General features: G+C 43.3%; 1 protein-coding gene across 2 annotated transcripts in view; it reads left to right on the top strand.

The window, feature by feature from the left end:
* Positions 1–1577: 1577 nt before the first annotated feature.
* Positions 1578–24456, top strand: part of MTHFD1 (methylenetetrahydrofolate dehydrogenase, cyclohydrolase and formyltetrahydrofolate synthetase 1) — a 40769-nt gene continuing 17890 nt past the window's right edge. Inside the window, exons 1-15 of one of the 2 annotated variants that reach the window (XM_035551142.2) lie at positions 1578–1980; positions 9074–9158; positions 11431–11490; positions 12203–12256; positions 12614–12750; positions 12868–12968; positions 13303–13439; positions 14837–14948; positions 19098–19225; positions 19860–19957; positions 20637–20810; positions 21353–21489; positions 21777–21823; positions 23877–23984; positions 24074–24148. In XM_035551142.2, coding sequence (XP_035407035.1) covers positions 1940–1980; positions 9074–9158; positions 11431–11490; positions 12203–12256; positions 12614–12750; positions 12868–12968; positions 13303–13439; positions 14837–14948; positions 19098–19225; positions 19860–19957; positions 20637–20810; positions 21353–21489; positions 21777–21823; positions 23877–23984; positions 24074–24148 — 1494 coding nt within the window. In that variant the 5' untranslated portion in view covers positions 1578–1939. Of the gene's footprint in view, positions 1981–7178; positions 7323–9073; positions 9159–11430; positions 11491–12202; positions 12257–12613; positions 12751–12867; positions 12969–13302; positions 13440–14836; positions 14949–19097; positions 19226–19859; positions 19958–20636; positions 20811–21352; positions 21490–21776; positions 21824–23876; positions 23985–24073; positions 24149–24456 lie in introns of those variants that run through there. The other variant, XM_050711271.1, reaches the window with a different exon arrangement.

Genomic DNA, 24456 nt, shown 5'->3' with positions numbered 1-24456 from the left:
TTTGTATGCTTTTGCTGTCCTTAACTGAAAGACTCCATCTCGTGCATTTTTTTTCAAAACACTTTTTTTTTCCCCCAAGAGTTCATTCAGGCCTCAGATAAAAGCAACAGAAGAAACAAACAAGGCACAGAATTTTAAGCAGCCTAGAAAAACCCCTTCTCTCAGTTAATTGTATAATCTCCATTTTGATTGTATAATACTGCAACTGTCTGTTGGAACATTCCAGGAAAGGAATATATAATGAAAGATGAAAAAAAAAAAAGTATTTTTTTAGCTTTTTCTATTTTGGATATAAAAGCCTCCAAATGCAAAGTTTTCCCTCTTTTCCAAGTCACTTTTAAAGAGAAATGTCTGCCCTTTATTCTTACAATCAAAAGACGTTAACTTCAGGTTGGTTTAACCACTCGAGGTAACTAGCTCTCTCCCGAATAAAAAAGAAAGCAGAAAAAAAAGTAGAAGACATCACCCATTAGGCTGTGAAAGGAAACACAAAGAAAAACCTTACCCTCAGACAAGTTTTGAACTATGTATGGTTTATTTTCCCCTGCTAGAATTCCAGAGAAGCTACCCTAAAGCTTATGAGTTTCTAAAACAGACAGGCCTATATATTTCCATCCTCATAGTTTTGTGCTCTAGGTGGAAGCTGCGATGCCTGGACTTCTCCCTTCTCAAAATCTGACAGGCTCCAAAATCCCTTTGTGAACTAATTATATCATGGAGTAGCATGATGTAACAGAGTAGGATTGAATGCTTTCTCATTAAACTCTTTATAACAGGAACTTTATTTTCCCAAACCTATGCATTCTAAGTAATAAAATAAAAATATATGTGAAAGCACTTCAAACAGGTCTTTTAAGTTCTAAATTCTCATTGAGACTGCTGCTACATTAGCACTGAAGCCTTATTCTCCACAGCTTGTGAATCTGCAGTGTGATCATATTTTCTTGCTGTACTGGCACCACATGGAGCAGATTGCGTTAGGTCCCACAGCAGTAACAGAAATAATGCATTACTGCAGAACACAAATGTGCTGCCCCTCCACCCTCTAACCTAACACCATGGGTCCACCCCACCACCATCCTGATCTTTTTATCATTGGTTTCTTGAGTCATGGGGCTGTTCTCTGACCTTGTGCTAGGTATCAGCAGGACAAACTGATGAGTTCTGTAACTTATTTGGGTCCTAACAAGTCTGCCTCAGCAATGATAGTCAACTGCTTTTCCCACCTCCATTGTGAGAAAATCATTGAAAGCTGACTCTTTCAGGGAAGGCCCTAAAATGCGTGCACTTGCCTGCAGAGTAAGATGAAGTGTTGGCTATGTAAACAGTACACACGGCGAATTGTATGGAGCGGAGCAGCCTGCCTGACAGGAAACCGCACCTTCATTAGTCCCAGTGGGATTACTTAAAGTACACCCCTTGGAGGCAACTGTTAGGAACTTGTTTCTATTGCTCATGGCAACTCCTACGAGCCAAAACTCCATCTTCTTCTTTATCCTCTTTCTATGATGGCTAGCCAGCAGAGATGGTGACTTTATGTTGGACAAGCGTGTTAAATACCTGAAAAAAAAGGCCCGTTCCCCGCCGGGAAACGCCGCCGAGAGGAGGCAGGGACCGGCAGCGGCGCCGCTGAGGCGTTCCGGCGGCCATTTCACGGCGCAGCCCCGCTCCCCGCGGTAGCGGGAAGAGACGAGGCGGCGACACAGGGAGCACCCCCCGGCCGCCACAGGGGGACCGGAGCACCCAGAGGAGCCTGCGGGCTCCCCGCTCCTCCTCCTCCGTGGCGGGGCGGTGGCAGCGCTTGCGCGCTGGGGGGCCGGCGGCGGCCGCAAGTTTGGGGCCACGTGGGGCAAGGAATAGGGCTCCGCTGGGTACAGTCCGTCCCACAGACGGTTCCCGAGCCTCGCCGAGCTCTGCTTGCTGCCTCCTCGGCCTCGCCATGGCCCCCGCCGAGATCCTCAGCGGCAAGGCGGTCTCCGCGTACGTACCCGCCCGGCCCGCCATGCCCCCCGGGGACGCTTCCTCATGGAGGGAGGGAAGCAAGGAGGGAGCGGGCGGGCTGCCCCCGCTGTGGGTCCGTGGGGGTTTCTGCCCCCCGAGCTAGCTGTGACCGGGGAGAAAAGCTGTGAGGCTGTGTGGGGTTGGGGTTTGGGAGGTGCACAGGAGGTCCGGCCTCGGCATGGGGCTGCAGTGGTCTTTGCTGCCGGAGTGAGGTGGTTTTAAGACACCTCGAAGCTCTTTCACTACGCGGGATTAATTCAAGCTGGCTTCTTCCTGTGTGGAAACGGTGCGCGGTTAAACGAGAGTAGCAGTGAGGGCCTCGGGAAGAACTGGAGGTGTTGTCCCAGCTGTGCTGCTGCTCACAGCCTCAGCCTGCCCCTGGGCTCTGTGCTCCTGGAGAGCTCAGCGTCTGCCCTGAGATAAGGCCTGGGCTGAGGTGAAACCACTCGACGTCTTCTGGTCTGCTGTGAATTTACACGCTGCTGCCAGGATGCTTTTATGAGCGGGAGTTGGGAACTTGTGCTTCAGTCTCTGTTCTCATACTGTGCAAGCATCGGTTGCTTCTTTTTACAGCAGAATAAATCAACCTGTGTGTTGGACAACACCAGGATGTGCGTTAACACGTGTCCTGCAAACACTATTTGAAAGATTTGTCAGACCCTAAAGGAAAAGGCTTCCTTCTGCTTTCAGTTTTCACTTAGCTGGTTAGCCCTGGGTGTTGTGTGTTAGTTTACCTATTTTTCCTACTGCTACTTTAACACTGCTATACATACACTGTACATACTTGCACATTCCTACACATGCACTAGGAAAATGCAGTGTTTAGGTATTAGGTATTGCTGAATGTGGCACATCTGCATCCAACTGATGGTGCGGCATTTCTGAAAAGTAGGCCTACTTTGTCTTGAATCTAAATATCCATGACAAAAGGCTGCTGGTGTATTTTGAATGAGCAATTTTGGGGGCAATTATTAGGATAACTTGTGCATTTCAGTCCCACAGCCTCGTATACTTAACTAGATGTTACGCTTTTGTCAGTGTTGAACCCCATGCACTCTCCATGCATAATGTGTGGTGCTGGTACTACCTAGGGATCTGCCCACTTCAGATTTCCTTTCTGATGTGATTATGTCCAACATAGCAAACTGTAGTGTGGTCTATAGGGATGGGCCTTACAGATTTCTGCTTTTTCCTAGTGGAGTACTTAAGAAGGTATGAGGAAATGGGCACCTGCAGATGTCTGTCTCTTTCTTCCAGACCCTCTGGAGAAGTGCTGATCCAGAAAATTCTCAGTGTCCAGAACCCAGCCCAAGCCAAGAGTCTGTCAGTAGAAGAAGCAAGTGATAAGCGTGTGCTTTTTCTAAGAATTTTCAGCTGAATTGTCTACTGTAGAAAGGGAGTGTTTCTAGCTTTACATCACGTGCAAAGTCTTTTCAATTACTGTGCCGTACGTTGTTTTTTGTTTTTTTTATTACTTTACACTTTAATCAAGAAAACTGATTGTTAGTCAGTTATTAACAAATGAGGTGAATGAATCAAGTAGTGTACCAGCTAGGTAATTCTGGGTTTGCATGTGTGTTTTAAATGAAAACTTTCAAAGTGTTGTGAACTTTCTTCTCCTGCCACCAACCACCCCTTTCCTAGAGAGAGATGAAGAAAATAACTGTTTCAGTCATGAAACATGTTTCAGTCATGTCAGTTACTTAAAAAGAAAACAAAAATAAGATCAGGTAAATAGCGACATTCTTAGTTTAGTGAAATATGTTGGCAGGGTCAGGGAGAGAACATGCAGAGCAGCGGGCATCACAGTGTGCGTAGGATTTTGGTGTTTAAGTTAATACTTCTCTGAATAAGACAGCTTCTTTCAGTAGAAGCAAACTCTTATACCTGGACAGTCTGTGAAGGATATTGAATGTTGGTTGGGTTATGCATGAACCTGAGCCGGCTGGTTATCTCTTGGTGGCTTTCCTCAACTTCTCTGGGTGTTTTCTCATCAACTGAGCCTTAGATTTTTGTTACAACTTAAATTTGCCCCATGGGCAAGTAAGTTGCAAAAGATGAGTTATTGTGTAACAGTACAGTAAACAAATGATTAGTAAGAAGTGGAGAAACAGCGCTTTAAGTATGCAGTATGTGGAGGGTTGGAAGGAATCAAAATACAATATTCTCAACCTTTTTTTCAATTAATATTATATCTTTACAATAAAAATACTGTTTCTGTATCTGAAATAGATGCTCAGAGGAAACCATTGTAGTGGCTCTTCCTTGCCGCTTATTTCTGCTGCAGTTAGCTGTGTGTTCAGTTGTGCCACCTGAAGTCACCTAGGTTTAGAAAATGGACTATACGCTTGGAAACCCCTGACTTGGCTTGAATTGATCACTAGCACCAGGAACAGACCAGCGTTGCCTGTCTGGATTAGCAGCTGATGTGTTGTGATGGCAGGGAGAACTCTGAACATCCCTCCCAGTCCCTAGGGTTAGGGCAGGTAGTGCTTTGAGCTAAAGTAGCGATAAAAGTGTGTGGTATTTATGTATATAAAGGAACACCACATATAGCAATGATCGGGCTAAACTTAACTGGGGGTAAACAGTGCACTAATAAGACAACACTTTTACACACTGGGTCTAAAAGGGCTTTTCAAAGTTCCTTTAGAAACTACAGCTAAATCTAGTCCAAACTGGAGAAAAAAAGAATCAGCCATGAGATCTCGTTTACCAGATCCTACCCAGAAGGTTTCAGGCTTGCACTAGAGATACTGCAGCGTGGATGCACTGAGTTAAAGTGAACTGTGTGTTCCAGTACAACTCCGTACCACCGAGCAGCCCCAAATATGAGCAAGAACCCTTTCTGATAGGTGTTGTACGGACAGTGAAGGAATGGGACCCTCCTCTGACAAGGCTGCAGGCGAGAACACATTGTCTGATAGGCAGCAGGGCGCCAGTGCTGTGATCTGTGCACATCAGCACCAGGTGGCATGGAAAGAGTCCTGAGGGAAGCACATGTAGGGGCCGCCACTTCAGAGCCTGTGAAAGGGAAAAAAACTTTATCACCACTCTTTGAGAAGAAAGGCCATTGTAGATATTGCCTAGAATATTGTCTGAAGTCCTTGCAGCTCCACAAATGTGGTTTGAGTCCTTATCTATTGGAGGATGGCCTTATGGCCATATGTAAGGGTGGCCTTCCTTGCATGAATTTTCTGGGCATGATGAAAAAGTCTCTAGAAAAGCAAAAGCGTGTCCATGTATTTATCTGGCCTGAGGAGTGCTCATGCAAGTATTTGAGCTGACAAAACCAAAGAGTGGTAAAAAAAACCTCGGGAGTATGAAAGTGGTAGAAAGAAGCAGACAGTTCTCCTAGGAGATGATGACAGTGTGCCAGGATCATGCAGCGTGGGGCAGGAGACGTGTGAACTGATTCCAGATCTGTTGTCTCAACAGTGGCTTCCCTCAAATGGACCCATCTGTTGAATTACCAACGGTGTTCACGTAGACCTTCCTAGGGCATTTCCCATCTGGTGCCACTGCACTGGGACAGCCAACCTGTGAGTCCCCCCAGGAGAAGCTCTTTCTCTTCTTTGGGGTCCCAGTAGGTTGTTTTGTGGCATGCTCGCTTACAGCCTCGTCAGTGGTTGAAGATGAAGCAACTGACTCGCTAGGTAGTGCGTGGTGCCATGGTTGTTCAGAGAAGAGGAAGGTTGTTGTTTCTGCAGTTGTTTTTTTTTTTTTTTATGGGTTACAGAAGGAGGTGAGTAGTGGCAGTGCTGCTAGCTGTCAGGAGGAATGGCTGTAGGGACAACAGCCCTGGCCAAGACGGTGTGGGACCCGGGGAGATCGTCAGCCTTACACAACTGTTTCTGGAGGGCTGCAGCAAGAGCAGTTCAGATGCACATTTCTGAAACCTTTGGGGAATCTGTGACCCAGGCAGCGAAGCCAAACCTTTCTCTTTGGGGCAGGCTTCTAGAGCATCATGGTCTCTGAAGGAGATATTGGCTGGGTCATATGTTTGGCAGTGTTCACGTAGACCCTGGGCCCTCTTATCCACAGAAGGGATGGAAATACATCTTGCTGTTGTCTGGTGCCTGGTGTCATCTTCAGTTCGGTGCTGTGTACGCTCACAGCACAGCCACCCCAGCCATTGTGTGTACAGATCCCATACGTGTGGTGGTGGGGGCTGCTTGAGGAGGTGCTGGCATGGGAGCTGGGCTTCCCTCCGTGCTTTGTGGAGGGTGTTTTTTTCCTTTGCTGATCTGGGAAATTCACTTTGTAAATTTGAATTCTGCCCGCTGCTGCAGTCGAGAGGAAGAAAGGCTAACAGCTTATTTCATCTCCGGCGCTGGCTTTGTCGTTGTACGCCCAGAGCCACGTGCTGTCCTTAACCTGGCTGGACCCTGGACCCTTGTTTGCAGTGTGAGTTTGTTCATGGAAGAACATGCTGCACTCAAGGGGTCTTAGTGCCAGAGGGAAGGCTCTGGGAGAAACAGGCACGTACAGCTGCCAATTTATGTCGGAAAACTTGAAAGTGGTTTCATACTAGTAATTAAAATGTTGTTAATTTATCAGTATGAACTTTTTATCTTCACGAATGCCTGAAGTCCGCAATAGAATTTGGCAAACTGTGTCACACAATGGCTGGAGACTCGCAAAGATTATTCTGTAACTTTTTTGTAAGTGCACATATTAAAACTGTGGGTTTTGTTCTCTTTTTTAAAAAACTTAATTTTCTCTCTAACTTTTGCACCTGTGGCACTTCTAGTAACTGGAGAGCAACGGTAGTTAACACTAGGTGGCTGTCTAACAAGTGATTCCTTGAATCAAGGCTCCTAAAGCAAATCAACGCTGGCAGCAGCGCTTTGTGTTTGTGCATGTTACTTCTCTTCTGTAGCTGACGGGGAAGTGAGCTAGTGCCTAATTACAGAAAATTACAGCAATCCAACATCTGAGACATCTGAGCAGTCGTGGCTGCTAGGTGTAAAAGCATGCCTTAGCCCTACTTCACAGATAGAGGGAAACTAGACCCTCAAGTAGGTCTGTTCTTCTTCCACTGAGAAGACTGAATTCCAAATAAATCCCAAATCTGAGACCTTCTCCAGTTGACTGTCCCTTATGAGAGCTTTACTGCCTCATGAATTATGACTCGTTTTGTGTTTGTTTGCATTCCCTTTTGTTTGCAGGCCACGAACTGTGCTGTGTCTTCCTTACTGCCTAAACTGCGTGTAGGTTGCAGCAGAGGCTCTTCTCAGAAATAGCTCCCTCAAAGAGCTGGCCTACAGCACCCACTTAGCAGTGGGTTTCAGACACTCCCTGTGATCCCTGCGCTGCTGGTAAGGGCTCCGCGTGAATTCAGACCCTGTTGTGTCAGCAGGTGCAGAGTTAGTGCGTTCCCTCTAGGGGACTTAGAGCTGAAGTGAGGTGCTGCCACCCAGCAGATGGATGTTTGTTGCTTCAGCATGAAGAATTGCTGGGACAAGTCTGAGTTCAGAAAAGTGTCATAGCAAGGCAGCCTTAGTGTCAAGTCTTTTACAGAGGTGATAACTAAAGGAAAGATAGGAATCACTATTTCTGAGGGAAGATTGAAAACAACCTCTTTTACCAGAGCTTGGCAAAAGCCTTCAAACAGCTTGACCAGGTGCAAACACCTATACATACTCTGAACCTGCTTCTTGTTTTCAGCAGAGCTCTGACACGGGGTTTGCAGTGCGGCAGGAGAGGAGTTTGATTTGGGATGCAGCAGGAGGTTGGGTGATTCCCCGAGGTGGGACTTGGCCTCGGGGCTGCTTCTGGCTGGGCTAGCTGCAGCTGTCCCCTGGGAATGGTGCTGATGGGCAATGTGCTGCTCCCATTTCCCTTTCTTCTTGTCTCTGGCAATTTTGATGTGGAGCTCGGTTGCAGGATAGAGTTGGTTTCACTTGCTATCTGTCATCCTGCAATTTAGGGGCTATGTGGCAGGAACTGCAGCCTCCCAGGTGTTAACTACCTACTCTGTCCCAGGTTTTTGCTGTTGGCATTTTTAACAAACCAGCACCACCGACGCCTCATCCACACCACCTTACCTGGTGAAGGATCATGCACGTGGGACCAGACAGTGACTGAGAAATTAGAGAGGAGTGCAAGGCAGGGAGGGTGGTGACAATGGATTTTGAGCTGTTTGCAGCTGATTTATTGGCAATGAGTATCTGTTATCTCTAAAACATTGGATATAGACCGGGTATGAGTTGGCATTGGAGCTAGATAAGCTAATCCTCTCATGCTCCCATCTTGAAGTTGCGTTTTAATAATTGTATCCTTAAAGTTGTCTTTGCTGAAGAGTTAACCTGAGCTGTGTACCAAGGCTTATCTTTCCTCACTGCTTCCTTTCTCGTTCTCTCCCATTCTCTTGCTCACGTGGCAACACCTTTGCCTTGTTTGGAAGCCTGGGGGCTTCCATGCCTGAGGGCATTTTTCCATGTGCTTGTTGGCAAGCACAGGAGCAGAGGAGAAGCAGGAAGGTGAGTGTGGGACCGTAGTTTATCCAGCCCTGCCTTAAGCAGGGAAACGAATAGTATTGACCATCTGTAGCAGAGGTGTAGCTTCGGGGATACCCTGCTTAGCACTTTTGCAGTCTTACCACTGCAGTTCTGTCATCCTTTGCCAAGACACCATGTGTGACAACGTTGACTGGTGCCTGTGGAAGACAGGCAGACTTGATACAGCACGTATGGAAAGGGGATTTGCTTTTGAGTAGGGAGCTGGAAATCCTGGGAATTTCCATGCCGTGTTTTGTACTACGTTTTCCCTTGTGTCCTATGAGGCTGCTGTGTGTAGAGGGTGGTAAAAAAGCACAGCATGGACTTCAAAGGTTGGGGGGAGAAGTGGGTGCAGGGGGAGGCTGCGTGAAACTTCCAAAATATCTTAGTAATTTACAGACATCAGTCTTATTTGGAGATTTCTGGGACTGATGTACTCAAGGCCTAAGTGTGTGTTTGCCAGTCTGCCCATCCCCTCGTCTTGTGTTTCAGCCCCTTGTCTTACTGTTGTATGAGAATTCAGACCTATGGTTAACTTCTATCTTGTGTGTTTTTTCTTCCCTCCTCAGACAAGTGAGAGAGAGATTAAAGAAGCAAGTTGCTGAGATGAAAGAAAAATTTCCAGGCTTCACACCAGGACTTGCAATTTTGCAGGTATTGTTTTCTTTAATGACAACTACGGAAAATCTTTGTTGCTTTGCAGTGCTAAGTGGACAGCTGATGAGCATCACCAAAACTGCTTTGCAAAATGGAAACATTTTGTAAAGAACAGAAGTGCAGAGCTCCATGTGGGATGTTAATACTGTTCTGTGGTGTCTTTTCCCCAGCTAGTGGGGCCCAGAAAAAGTGGTTTTGTTTTTGTTTCCTATTTCAGACCCTTGCCATTCTGTGTGTTGTGTTTATGAAATAAGCTTCTTGTCTATTAACAGGAGGCAATGCTTGTAGACTTTCCAAGTCTTCAGATTTGTCAGAGCCCCAAAGTGTGCTACCTCTCAGAGATGTGTTTGTACCAGAAATCTTTGAGATGGGGGCTTTATTAAAAGATTTGGTCTGCTGTTATGTGAGAACATGGAGACAGAAGGAAACAAGACAAAATTCCTGTCCTAGAAGACCTCGAGTGCAGAGGATGGAACAAAATCCCATTGCTGAGTTTCGTATCTGTCAGAAGTTTGAGTAGGTGCTAGGGTCTACGCAGAAATGCTTGTGGATGGACAAAGCACACAATGCAGGTTTGGGGTCAGTGTTTAGCAGAATTAAGTGGATTTTTTTTTCCTGGCAGCTGTAAGAAGTGGAAACTCTTTGGTGCGCTTAGATCTGAAAGCGATGAGCAGTAGCAATTGTCATGAAACAGGATAGAACTCTGTGGCTACAAAGAAATGATGGATGAAAAATGTCTGTTTAGAGAAGGTGCTTCCCTCCTTGTTTAGTATTTTGGGCTCCTGAAGAGCTGTATCTGGTTTCCAGTGCTAAAACAACTTTAGTACACAAAGAACATGCTCGTCTTTAATGGCAGGAACAAATCTGTTCATGTTTTTTCTTTCTGGTTTTGTTTTCCATTAGCTTTAAGAAAATCAGCTTTACAGAAGACTTGTCTTCAGTTGTTTAGAAGGAAAGGGGAAGGTCCTTTATTTAAAATTTAGTGAGAGATGATTTGATGGAAGTTTCTGAAATGCTGACCTTATAAGCTAACTTCAGAAATTGCTGCCCTGTAGCATTACTGGAGTTTTTCCTTGGCTGGCCTGTGTTTTCTTCAATCCTGAATTGTCTCAGTTGTAAGTCCTTTACAGCCTGTTTGCTCTTTGGCTCTCTGAGACTTCTGTAAGTTACCGAACAGGCTGGAGTTGGAGGAGTTCATCTCCAAATACAGATATTCTCAACTGTCTGTTTTTCAGTTAAGTCAGGGCAGGTAGCTATTTCTGATAAACTGCACCAGATGCAGTATGTATTCTTTTCTTGGGAGGCATCTGGTGACCTTTTAGCTGGAAGAATAATTCAGTTAAACTTTTATTTTTGTCCCATAGTCAAAAATGTCCTCTTCTGCACACTGTATGTGGTCTTTTTGCTAACATCTCCCTTCCTTCTCTTCTGCCTGTGTGAGGCATAACTTGCCCTAAATTCAGCAGACTCTGCAGGGGAGACAGCCACTTTGTATAAAAAAAAAAAACAAACCAGTGCACACTGGGTGACTGGGCGATATAGTCACCCCTTCATCTTGTGGTCAGTGTGAAAAACAGAGATAGCTCCCAAGTCTCAGGGAGAACTGAGTTGCAAGAACTTGCTTATCATTTTTTTCCTATTTGCCCTTCATTTTCTTACGGTTGCAAGGAGTATTGTCTTTAGCAAAACATACTGGATGATGCAGGCAGTGGCACTGTAGTTACCCAATACTGCCAAAAACTATGAGCATTTGTTCTATTTGCTGCTTTCTCCATGTGCATCACTTTGTTCCTTTTTTTTTTTTTTGTTAGACTTGAAAATTCTCAAGGTGTACAAAATAGCAGTGGAAGAAATCTTTCCATAAAGGTGCACATGAATAAAATTAGGATTCCTGGGTATCAAAGAGGCCCAACTTTTCTGAAAGCCTCAGTCAGATAATTGGATGTTATCAGCACCTGCTGATCATGTTAATTAACTTTCTCAGATGAGATGGCAGGCAATATTTTCTGCTTTGGAGAGCACTGTGTTTCTAAGCGTTTTCCAAGAGATGTAAATGGTATTTACACAGAAGATCAGACAGCCTCTCTTTAGCTGCCTCTTACTTGAAAGAACACTTGGTTAGCTCCAGCTGCCTACAGCCTGTTTTGCAGTTATTCAAGAGTACCTCTCTCTCCTTGGTATAGCTCTAGGAAGCTAAGGGTTAAGCCCTTCTCAGTCTGTTACTGGGTCTCTACTCTGCAGAGTGACTCAACTGTCTTTTTGACTTTAGGTTGGAAATCGGGATGATTCGAACCTCTACATTAATATGAAGCTGAAAGCCGCTGCTGAGGTAATGCCCAAACTGTTTTTTGGTGGTTGATTTTTTTTTCAATATTGTATTCCTACAGTAGGTCCAATCTGAATGTGAAATTACAGGTGTGAGTCAAATAGCGAAGTTTTGCCTGTATTGGAGAAACCAGTGCTAGCCTGAATTCCTTGATACACGGAAGCAATAGAGATATGTAATCTGACAGCCGTTTGGAGTACCCCATAGCAATAATGTGGGTTGGTGCTACCTTTTGTGAAATCAGCTCCTAGATTACATGTGTCTGACGTTCTGTCTTTGCTGACCGGTGGCCATGTGCTGACCTACTCTCAGTGTCTTGTAAGGCAACTGCAGGCACACATCGGCATCTGTCACCAAGAGGTACACGACGTGCTACAGCAAGGCTGGGAATGTTCCTGTTTCTGATGAATGATCCCTGTTCTCCTAGGTGACCGCGGGCGTCTTTGCTGGCATTTCACAGCAGTGTGCTGTCAAGCCAAGACGATGTTGTTCATGTCAAAAGGTGAACAGGACAGTTGAAATATGGATCAGTCTAAACGGGCAAAGCACTAATCTTTCATCTTCTCTTTCATTGATGGTATTTCCAAATAAAAGGAGATAGACCTGGAAAGTGTGACAGAATGCAGATGAGGGTGAGCTGGATTGAGAGAACAGCCAGATCGATCTCTGGTGTCATTTCAGAAATCAGATAATTTCTGGGTATTCTCATTTGCAGATTGGGATCAGTGCCAATCACATAAAACTGCCAAACACAGCAACAGAAGCTGAGGTAAGTAGTAGAGAAAAATCATATAATTTTGAAATTGAGCTGAAGGGATGAAATTATCTTTGCTATCATGGTTTATAAAAAAGACTGCTTTTCTGTAGCTACTAACTCATGAAAAAAAGAACTGGAAACTGGAATCTGCTGAGATTTTTTATTTTAAAAATAAAGCTAAAACAATACTGCATAAAATTTAGAAATTTAGCAGGTATGTTTCTCAAAATAAAAACTATGAGTCATTCATACGCCTGTATGGAAAAAGTATGTTGTTTGTGTCTTTTAATCTAAATAGGGTTGTGTTTTTTCCTTACATAAGGCTTGCTTCAGTTTATCGGCCATTAGGTTTTTGGTCTTTACATGTAGGTCCTCAAGTGCATCGCCTCTTTGAATGGAGACCCTGCAATTCATGGCTTTATAGTGCAGCTGCCACTTGACTCTGATAAACCCATCAGTACAGAAAAAATAACCAATGCTGTTGCACCTGAGAAGGATGTAGATGGGTAAGCTGACATCACCCCTGGAGAACATGACAGCTACTCCAGAATGAAACCTCTTTCTTTTGACTGGTGATTATGAGTCTGAGAATCTTACTTGGCCTTTATTCCTTCAATATACAGCTTGAGTAGCATCAATGCTGGGAAACTCTCCAGAGGAGACCTTGGAGACTGCTTTATTCCCTGTACACCAAAGGGATGCATGGAACTCATCAGTCAGACAGGTAAGGGGGTTTCCATTATTCATTAGTGCACTAATCTTCAGTGAGAGGCGAAACTGCGTGCTGTGAGGCTGTCTCGCAGTGAAACTTCTGTTGTGTTGCCATGTTTCATCTCTGCCTCCTCAGATCGAAGAAGAGCTAGTTTTAAAGTGATTCATCTTTCCTCCCTCCCTTCCAACTCTCCAGTTCCCTACCATACATGACCCAGAAGAAAAATAGTATCCTGAAATAGTGTCAAGACTTAAACTGATCAAAAGACTCCAGAGCCATTTGAGTTAGTTTGTGTTTGGATGCACAATGGCCTGATTTTATTTTCTTCTAACTTCCTGTGGTGCAGGCATCCAGGTTGCAGGGAAAAGAGCTGTAGTGATTGGTCGCAGTAAGATTGTTGGTGCTCCTATGCATGACCTACTGCTCTGGAATCACGCGACAGTAACCACTTGCCATTCAAAGACCTCAACACTGGCTGAGGAGGTAAGGAAAGGATGGATGCATGAGGTTGTAGTTACCTGCTGCAAGTCAGTGCTACCAGCTGCACATTTCTGACTGGTGTTGTGTAAATCAATGGGTCTGGGTTGTTGTTCCATCTGAAATGGTTTCCCAGTCCTGTTCATTGGATGGTTGCATGAATTCTTCTGCTTGTATAGGGTCCTTAATTGGAGGGTTATGATTAAAACAATAACATTATTAATTTTGTTTTGTTTGGGCAAGTAGTGAGAATTTCATATTCCTTCCTGCTCTCCAAGTAGTGGCCTGCAACACAATGTATGTTTTTGTTGTTGTTGTTGTTGTTTTTTTCCCCAGAAAGGCCCAGTGGTCTTTTACTTTAATGGCTGGGGAATGCTAGACTGACTTTTTTTTCTCCAGGTTTTTGTTCTAGTTTATTTTCTATGACTGGGAGTTGGTACCATTTTTTCTTTAGCAGTGAGAGTGACAGGAATAGTGTGTTGCTGTGCTGCCACCTACTTGAATTTTGTTGAGCAATCAACACTGCCAGGCTCTGTAGGCAAGTATCAAAGCTGGAAAGGGGGTAGGTGTATTTGAGTGTAACTCAAATGCAAGATCAGAAACACTGCAGTGCTTCATGAAGATGCTGTTCAATATGACCGTCTTTAGTTTGATTAAGAACTGAAGTGCTAATTCTTAATGAAATCTTAAAAATAGCTTATCACCCTCTAAGATGAAAAGAAAAAATTCCAAGGGATAGCAGCTTCCTCAGCTGACGTGAATGAAGCAGCGCGAGATGTGACAAGAACTTTAGTCCGAGTTTCTAGTAGCAGATTTGTGACCAGATCTTTCAAACTTGTTGAGTACTGCCTGAACAAATACTAGTGCTGAATTATAATCAACTTCCCCCTGAGTGGCTTGTTACACAGGCCTGGACATAAAAACCACAAGACAGTGCTGCCACAAATGAATTACAGCTTACCGTTGTGCGTAGGGGTTGTTCTTGGCAGCTGTCTGATGGGTGTTGGGTGTATTTCTAGTACTGAGAAGAGCAGCTCAATATGCAGGGAAGTTTTGAAGGAAGGGAGATAAGAGTATGCAGAAGGTTTTTCATCTAAAAGTAGCGTATATGATCCACTTGGGAATCATGGAAGAGTTCAGTGGAGGTTGTGAAGTGTTGACTAGCAACAGTTCAGGGTAGGAGTGTGAAAATAGGCTGTAATTTCTGGCTGTGGGAATTTGTCCTTGCCAAGGAACCGTTACCTACCTGTCATCACTAATGATGCCCTCACATTCCTCCAGTGGCAATGGGTGAGCACACAATTTCACTGCAATTGGAGCTGATTTAAGTTGCTGTTGAAGCAACTCTGCCTTTCTCTACTGCTGGTGTGACATGAAGTTGTTTGTATGGATTTTTCTTATAGGTTGGTAAAGCTGATATCCTGGTGGTTGCAGCTGGTAAAGCTGAAATGGTAAAAGGTGAATGGATCAAACCTGGTGCGATCGTAATAGACTGTGGAATTAACCATGTGCCAGGTGCGTGGGTAATGTATAAAGAATGGGGATTTATTTGTATATGTTGCTATGTAAGTACATGGATACAGTTTCCTTGGTGTTTCTAGTCCATATGGACTTCTTTCTCTTTGAAGTCTATCTTAGGTAATGATGGCAACCCCCCAAGATGCCAGAACAAAACAAGGGTTGCTCTGAAGTACTGCCCTGAAACAGATCAGTGGCAGTTTTGTTTCTTCCATCAATGAGGCTGATTATCTGTAGAGAAAAGAGGAGGCTTATGCAGTATTACAACAGAATATCCATGTAATTTGCTACAACTACACAGTGAAATCCTGCTGTTGTTGTCACTCTTGAGTGTGGAGTTTTGCTGCCATTAGTTTGCAGTTAGGTCTCATTAAGCTGTTCTGTTTGTAATACGTAAATGGCAAGCAATCTCTTAAAGTAGCTGTGGATTTGTTGAATCACAACATCTAACTTGTTAGGCTTCTTGTCTTGAAACAAAGCAGTTTCTGCAAGAGTATTGGTGACAGTGGCTCTGGCACAGAAAAAAGTGCTTGAATGTAATGGATTTTGAGGTAGAGTTTCAAATAGCTGAGGAACAGGCAGTCTGGCAATTTCTGTTTTCACCTCATTTTAAAAATCCAAATTGCAGATATTCAATGATATGGAAAATTAGTCACCATCCAACTATCTCTGTGCTACACCCACAAGGTTTTTAAACGGTAATTTTCATAATTAATCAGTCGCTTTGTTGCCATTATTTAAAGGAATGTAAAGAAATTTCTGCTCAACAATCTTGTTCCTCAAAGATGACATTGAGTTGCATTTAAAAACATTAATCTGCAGTCTAATTAAAATTAAAAAAACTCTGTGCTGTTGCTGTTTGTTTGATGAAGTATTTGTGCCAAGCTACCCAAACTTAGGCAACTTGCCAAAAAAACACAGGGTCACTGCTGATACGCATGAAGCAGAGCAGTGTGGACTCTCCCCCACTAACATGTTACGAATAAAACTGCCGGTGTGTTTCATGACGTATGATAGTATGGCCTTTTTTTTTTTTTTTTTTCCCCTCAGGCCTGACATGAACTGCATCTCTGTGGACACATCCCAGTTTCTTTGCAAATCATCTACCTTGGGCAGTGCACTGAGGTCTGAGTTTCTTGTATAGCCAGCCTACTCAAAGTTTTATGCCAGTTTACTTAAGGTGTTGTGTAAGGCTCAGCAGACAGAGCTTGATAGAGTACCACGGAAATTGTCACATTTCAAAATGATGTGTACCACAGACTTCTCTGTGGCTTTCTAAAGCTGCTGAGATTTTTTCTGTCTCCTCCTTCATTTCTGATAGGTTGTGAAAAAAATTTCAGATGAATCTTGGAAAACCAGTGGCAGTATTGTGGGAATTGCAATGCTACAAAAAGAAGAGAAGCTGGGTTGCCAGCTTCTCCAGCTACATTGCTGTCCAGATAGAGTATTAGTGCTAGCTGCGATGGTGCTTTGAGCACTCTGCCACAGTTGTCATTCATCTTCCTGGAGCTTTAAGTGCACACAGCTAGGTGCCTGCTAGGTGTAGATGTGATAGCAGCTGAAGGAAAGGAAATCTCTGGATGTGCCTATATTTTGCATCTGTAGGGGCAAATCCCAGTATGATTTGGCATGTCAGTACAAGTAGCTTCATGCAGACTTGCAAAGTTGGATCTAGAAGTGTTATAGCCGTGTAGCACCATGAGAATGTAGCTGTTGTGCTTTTCACAGAATCACAGAACCATCTAGGTTGGAAGAGACCTCCAAGATCACCGAGTCCAACCTCTGACCTAACACTAACAAGTCCTCCACTAAACCATATCACTAAGCTCTACATCTAAACGTCTTTTAAAGACCTCCAGGGATGGCGACTCAACCACTTCCCTGGGCAGCCTATTCCAATGCCTAACAACCCTTTCAGTAAAGAAGTTCTTCCTAATATCCAACCTAAACCTCCCCTGGCACAACTTTAGCCCATTCCCCTTCGTCCTGTCACCAGGCACGTGGGAGAATAGACCAATCCCCACCTCGCTACAGCCTCCTTTTTGAATGGAGCCTGGCCTGTGCGCTCCCAAGCCTCCCACTTTGGATAATTTGGGCGCATCTCTTTTTGCATTTGTGTTACAGAATTTCTTCTGAGTCTCTGGGTAGAGAGCGAGGAAGAGAGGATTGCCTGAAACCCTTACTAGAGCAGACAAGTGTCTTATTCCCTTTCCAGACTGTATCGTATCTGTATTTCTTTCCCTACTGCTGCATCATCATAGCTGTTCGTTACATATGTGTAGGTATGTCCTTCATTTCTTGGATCTCCGAGTCCTTGGATGTTGTTTCTCATATGTTCCAGCTGGCTAGAAAACCTACTGTACCAAAGAAGAGACAGGCACTGGGAATGGTTATAGTGTCACTGATGTTTTCTGTAACTATTTCTTTAAGAGCAGAATGATGAATATTAAGAAGGTAAAATTAATGGGGAGAAGCAGAAAGTGCTGTGTATGAGCTTGCCTTCAAAAGGGTATTTTAAAGGTAATTGAGTGGCCTCTAAGTTGTGCCCAGCAGCACTTAGCACGAGGTGTGGATGCAGGGGCAAGGACTGGGGGTTGTTTGGCTTGTGCTCATTGCTGTGTCTGTGTAACAGATCAGGCTGTTTGTGTTTGGAGTCACATGTTTCATCACTTGTTTTCTTCATTTTGAGGCCTGGAGTCTTCCTGGCTGGGGTGGTTGGTAAGGCTGCTTGGAATCCTTGGAGAAAAATATAATTATACTATTTGCCTTTTGCAAACTTAATTAAAACTGCTGTCTGGGCTGGAAGGCCAGATTGGTCTGCAGCTTGGGCAGCAAAGCTGGCAGTTGCTTTAGAAACAATGTTAACAGCTGTGATAGTCGAGCTTTGAATTTTAGGAAAAAGAAGTGTTGCTTGAAACATAAATGCAGCAGAAAAACATCTAAACTGCTAATTGTCAGTACCAGTGCAGCTAAACATTAGTGTTGGCAGGAGCTGCTTTTCTTCCCTCTTTAGTTTTACCATTATCAGCTGTTCGTGAGTTTGGTTTCTTTTACATTCCTCCCCCTCATCAAATGTACGTTAAAGTTATTGATTATGTTCTGTACAAACATATACTTACTGTATACAAGATAATGTTTTAGCATAACAATATTAAAAACTATCATACGTTTTTTCACACTGCTTAAAGTTGCCTAGGTCCTTATACACGAAATGAGGATCTGCTATTCCAGGATAAACTTAAATTTGCTTTTTTATATAAGCCATGTCTGTAATTGGTGAGTTCCTTAGATGGCTCTGCTAGTTTGCTAATGCATTTTGTCATTTCTCTCCTTACCGGTGATCTTAAAGGTCATGTAGTACAGCAGGAGATAGCAATTTTTTTTCCCAGAAAGGAGGTTATTCTGCTGGAACTCTCTTAAGCCACCTGTGAGGTTTGTTTTGACAAGTCTGGTATCTGTGAACTCTAGTATTTACCAGTACATCGTGAAAGTGGCAATAGGTAATTGAAAAGCTCAGCATTTTCTGTTTTCAGATTCTGCAAAGGTAGATAAATTTTATCAATAGAAAGGCCTAGATTTCTTCCAAAATGGAATGAAGCAACTGTAAATCTGGGGTTTTGGAACAAGACAGCCATGTTGCATCTTCTAGATCATTGTTTCATATCTCCTTCAAATTGGAAGCTGTACTATACCTTAAGAGCAATACAGCAGGATTTGTGAGAGGATGGTTCAGGTGACATCTATTTTGTATGTTCCAGCTGTGTGTTATACTTGCACAGATGTAAGTCTAGGTGTATGCTTTGTTTCCACTGCTGCCAGAAGCAGTGTTTTGTTTTGGGGTCTTCAGGCTGCCCTGTGCCGCACATGCTGTTGAGAAAATACTTGCACCTTCAAGGAAAGGGAGACTGATCTGTCTAGCTGAGGATAGATGGCACTTAATGAGAATATGTAGTGTATCAGCCCTGATGCTGTGAGTGAAGTATGCTTCATCTTGTGGTGTTGCTTTATTTTGCAGCTTCCTAGGTACTCAGCATCTGTTTTGGTTACTCCAGCAAAGCAAAGGGCTTCAGCTTCAGTCGGTGCTGCCTTTTCTGTTGTTTTGGTGACGTGTTATCTGCGTAACTTAATTTTTCATTGAATCTCCAGACAGCACAAAAGCCAGTGGAAAAAGAGTTGTAGGAGATGTGGCGTACAATACAGCGAAAGAAAAAGCTTCCTACATCACCCCAGTTCCTGGTGGCGTTGGGCCTATGACTGTGGCCATGTTAATGCAGGTATGTGGACAGAGAGAGAGACATCTCTCAGCCCATCTCCTCTGTGTTTGCCTTTGGGTATGTTGCTGCTGATCGTCAGCACACTACCAAAAGCAATTGGTGGTTCTTTCTTGCTCTTACAGAGATCTAGTTAGGATTTGCAAACTGAGGAAGAAGGTGGCCTCGAAGGAAATGTTAGGACAGAAGAACAATTTTTTAATATATGTGTATTTTTTTTAACTGTGGCCTCTCAAAACAGTGAGAAATTAGCTTGTCTTACAAAGCTCTGGGTATAGTTCTAAAACTGTTCACACAATGATGGGATAAAGAGAAGCAGAGTAACAGTATAAAACAGCTCCTTCATAGTTTGTTTTTTTTTTAAAGGAAGCTGCAATAGAAGGTATTATAAGTATATAAAATAACATCTTCACTGGACTGGACTAAATCTAGATATAGACAGATAAATATCTATCTGTATTCCTTTTAAGAAAATTCCAAACAAAATCTCATTCTGGAGTGTTAGCCATGTTTTTAATCAAAGCAAGTTATTAATCCCAAACTGAGGTAGAGGGGAGGGGAAAGCCTTTGAGTCTCTGTTAACCAACAAGGTTCATGCAGTGGTTGTTGCTATAACGCATTCTCATTCTCAATTTAGAGTACAGTGGAGAGTGCACAACGTTTTCTGGAGAAGTTCCAGCCTGGAAAATGGAACATCCAATATAACCAGCTTACCCTGAAGATGCCTGTTCCAAGGTAATGCCTTCAATGAAGCCACTGGGAGTGTTCATGCAGTGTAGTATTCACTTCTATTCCCAAGTTTTATATAACGTAGAGCATACAACTTTGCAGATTGTAGCTGGGGTTAAGTTTGGAGAGATCTAGTGAGAAAGCAATGTGAGATCTCCCCAAGGAAGGAGAGCTAACCTTCAGTGGTGCTGTGACGTATATTGGAATGTAGGCTTGGGTCACTCTTATAATATTAGGGCATAAACATGGTTTTCCAGAGATACTTTGGGTGAGCCTAGGTAGTTGTGATTCGGCAAGTAGAAAGGCACTTATATTTTGGAAATTTTTCTATCTGACGTGGCAAAAACTTAGCACCTTAAAGTAGAAGTTCTTGATGTAGAGTCCACAAGGAGCAGTTGAAAATACAGAGAATACCATAATGGAGTCTTACCCAGTATCTATAGAAAGACATGCTTTGGTGCTTTTTGTTTGTTTGTTTGTATTATCTTTAATTTTATTGTTATCCTCTGAAGATGTGTGTATGCTAATATAGCCAATATTGGTAGAATTGATTCATTTAACTAAAAAACATTGAAGCTTGCCTTTTAAAATGTAGATCAGATGCTTTTGAGTCATGCTGCCAGAAACAGGGGATTTGTGAGAAGTCTATGATATTTATAAACTGATCTTGCTCTCTTTCTTTAAGTGATATTGAAATATCGCGATCTTGCATACCCAAGCCCATTGATCAAGTTGCAAAAGAAGTTGGCCTGCTCCCTGATGAGATGGAACTCTATGGCCAAACTAAAGCCAAAGTTCAACTGTCAGCTCTGAAACGGCTGAAGAACCAGCCAGATGGCAAATACGTTGTTGTTACTGGGTAGGTACTTCCTTAGCTGAAGAGGCATCACTTACGTGGTGTCAAGATAAATAGAAATTTTGTTAGCCTGGCTTGTCATCGTGTTAGCTTGGCTTGTCGTCGTGTTGTCTTTCCATAAGTTGACTGTACGGAGTGCTCTGGGTTTTAGCAAATCACACTGTGACAATCCAGTGGTTTGGGAACTAGAATTACCTCTTCTAGCAAATAGTGGGAACGTGGTTAGCCTTTTTCTCTTGGAGGTGCATTGTTTTGCTCTGCAGGTCAGGTTAATGAAGGGCAGACTGGATCACAGTGTTCTAGTGTAGCAGCTTGCCTTCAACAGTAACTTGCAAGATGCTTCTGAGGAAGGTCTTGGGCAGCTATGTGGTAACTTGTCAATCTTATTCCTGTTGTCAGTTGCTGAAGATTAGCTAAAGTGTGAAACAATCCAGAATTTGATCGGCATTAGCTGTGTCACTGGGTACCCGTTTTATCCCTGTAAGTGTTTTGAGGCTCAACTATTACAAGGGTTTCATTGTGTCTGTTGTGCTTTGTCACTGCAGGATAACTCCCACACCACTTGGAGAGGGGAAAAGCACCACCACCATAGGTCTTGTTCAAGCCTTAGGAGCACACCTTCATCAGAACGTCTTTGCCTGTGTTCGGCAGCCCTCTCAAGGGCCAACCTTCGGTATAAAGGGTATGTGCTGTTCTATTGATTGCAGGTGGTCTAAATGGGGAAAGATGGCATTTGAAGATTTTCATTCTGCTACATTGTAGTTTTACATAATTCCCAGTTAGGATTGCATTTGTTTCTTAAAGAAAAACCTTGAGTAAGTTTTTCAGTGTTGTTCTCAAGTGCTGGGCTGGGATATTAACTAAGCTGTTCAACAGTAGCTGCCTTCTTAGAGTCATTAAGTAAATACATGCGTTATCACTCTGGGCTAGGGAGACCTTTATTTGCATGATTTGTCTGTTTCTCTGTAGGTGGAGCTGCAGGTGGTGGCTATTCTCAAGTTATTCCCATGGAAGAGGTAATTTTTTGTACAAAACCTCATTGCACATATAGCTTACAGACGTTGAAGAGACACTGCAGTCAGATAACTTATGAAATCTTTTTTGTTTATGGCCCAGTGTATCACTCCAAGAATGAGCGTTTGATTTCAGCAAAGCTTTTTTAGAAAACTCGCTTCTTTGGTTGTTTCAGAAGGGCATTTGCATGGTCAAGGAATTTTACAGAACTGAGAATTCCCAGTTCCTCTGTTCCCTCCCCTCTTCTACTTCTGAATTGCCGCGTACCCTTGAGCAAAGTACATCCAGTGCCTCTTTTTCCTAGTGCTGAAATTAAGATTATAATGACCTAATACATTTTGGAAGCATATTAAATGGTTCTGTCAGCAACAGTGGTCACTGACTCCTTCTGTGAGCTATTTTGGTGTACTTGTGTTTTGGATTACTAACATGAAATGGGAAAATGGGAATCAATAATGCCAAGACCTCAGCCTGTGGGTGACTGGCACTGCAGTGTATTTCTGATGTGACTTGGCAACGAGTAAAATCCCGTGTCTGGGGGCAGGGAACTGAAAGGCACGTGTAGCACGTGCTCTCATGCTTCCTCCAACTCTCTTGTAATTGCATGTAGAATCTTACTTTTGTGCACTACAGATTGAAAGGGTAATTTCAGGAGGAAAAGCAGAAAAGATCAAGAGGGCTGTTTGTTCCAATTGATGCAGCAAGTCCACAAAAGATCTTAAAAAAAAATGTTAAGGAGGCAGAAGATTGACTTACTCAGGTGCCAAGAACATGTGTGAATGATAGATGTGACAGGAAAAATAATCTCCTCCAGTATGGGAGCATTAATAAGATGAGCTAAAAGACTTCAGTGTGTGTAGCAGTGGGAAGCAGCCCCAGTCTTGAAACAAAGTGGTTGAGAGGACTCTAAGTATGACCCACATGGTAGAAAAACACACTGTAGTCTTTTGGGAGTGTTTTAATTTATCAATGCATGTCTCAGAAAATACAAGTACCTGGAGTCAGTAGACGTAGTAATGACCTTGATACACCGTTGGATGTTTCTGCATGCAGCTTTCATCCCAGGAAATGATTAGCAAGCAAATAACTTTTAAATGAGGACTGTAGAAAGAACTGAGGTGGTAATAATTGCTGCTTGTTGCATATAAGTAGAATGAGAACAATTAGCGTTTCCTTATTAGGATCTATGATCGCTGCGTGACTGGCTTCATTCTGTTTTTTTGCTGTTTGGTTTATAAGACCACAGCAGCAAGGCTCCAGCAAAGTGGTATCATAAAGGCTTCTGTCATATCACTTTTTCTAATGTCCTTTTTTCATCTTCCTCCTGTGCTGCACTGCTACAGAGGAAACGGATTGTTTTAACGACACTCTTCCCTTCCCTGCCCTAATGCAAGTTCGTCAAGTAAGCTATATATCCGAAATCTTTTGTCAGTATAGCTCCAGTGCAGCAAGAAAACTCACATAGACAAACCCACTCAAATTATCGTTTAATGAGATAGAACCGAGAAAACTACTAGCGTTGTCACTGTAGTACGTGGTCTACAAGTCCTGCCTACGATACTGTGTGTGAGTGGTTAGCTTATGCAGAGCTCTGTGCAGTCACAGCTCTACTGATAGCACCACATAAGGTTGCTAGTTTGAATTTAGTTCAGGTACCTCTGTGGGAGCAGCCAGAACTTCAGCTAATGTGTGAAACATTGTGCAAATAATGTGAGTGGGTCAAAAGGAAGGTGAAAGAAGGAGTAATGCAGATGCGCCGTACCATGCTGTTCTCAGGTACCAAGGAGCCTGGCAGAACTGTTCTCATGCAAAAATCTTATTTGGAAGCTTTGTTCTGGAAGTTTGTAAAATGACATAAATGTGGGGGAGGCATTTTTCTGTTTCAGAGAAATTCTTTCCTCTCTTCCACATACTGCTCTGAGCAATCTCTTCCCCCTCCACCCTCACCCACTTCAACATTGCTATTAATAGGTCTCTTTCCATCTGTCTACAATGTATTGAAATATATGAAAATTGCAGCAGGATGAGGTAACCGATATGTTTTCTGTCCTCTAGTTTAACCTTCACCTCACTGGCGACATCCATGCTATTACTGCAGCAAACAACCTAGTTGCTGCTGCTGTGGACACACGTATATTCCATGAGCTGACTCAGAATGACCAGGTAGGATCCTTTCTTACCATGCCCAACCCACTCTGGACAAGACGTTGTGGGTATGCCAGCAGTACTAACTACATGTTTCATTCTTCAAGGCTCTCTATAACCGTTTGGTGCCTTCCGTCAATGGTGTTAGGAAGTTCTCAGAGATTCAAATCCGAAGGCTACAGGTAAGTTCACTGGTTTCACATTGGTTTCTGGTTCTGTTCCACTTGTTCCTCCTTTATGTATGCAGAGCTAGGTAACAAAACTACTCGTGTTGCACTGTAGGTCATAGAATCACCTAGATTGGAAAAGACCTTCAAGATCATGAAGTCCAACCATCAGCATGACTTACCAAGTTCAATCATTAAACCACGTCTCTTAGTGCCATGTCCAGACATCTCTTAAATACCTCAAGGGATGGGGACTCCATCACTTCCCTGTGCAACTCATTCCAGTGCTTAACCACCCTCTCCATAAAGAAATTCTTCCTAAT

Source organism: Cygnus atratus, chromosome 5 (genome assembly GCF_013377495.2).
Source record: "Cygnus atratus isolate AKBS03 ecotype Queensland, Australia chromosome 5, CAtr_DNAZoo_HiC_assembly, whole genome shotgun sequence".
Classification (NCBI taxonomy): Eukaryota; Metazoa; Chordata; class Aves; order Anseriformes; family Anatidae; genus Cygnus; species Cygnus atratus.
The sequence above is the reverse complement of the archived record's forward strand: the minus strand, read 5'-3'. Positions and strand labels throughout refer to the sequence as shown.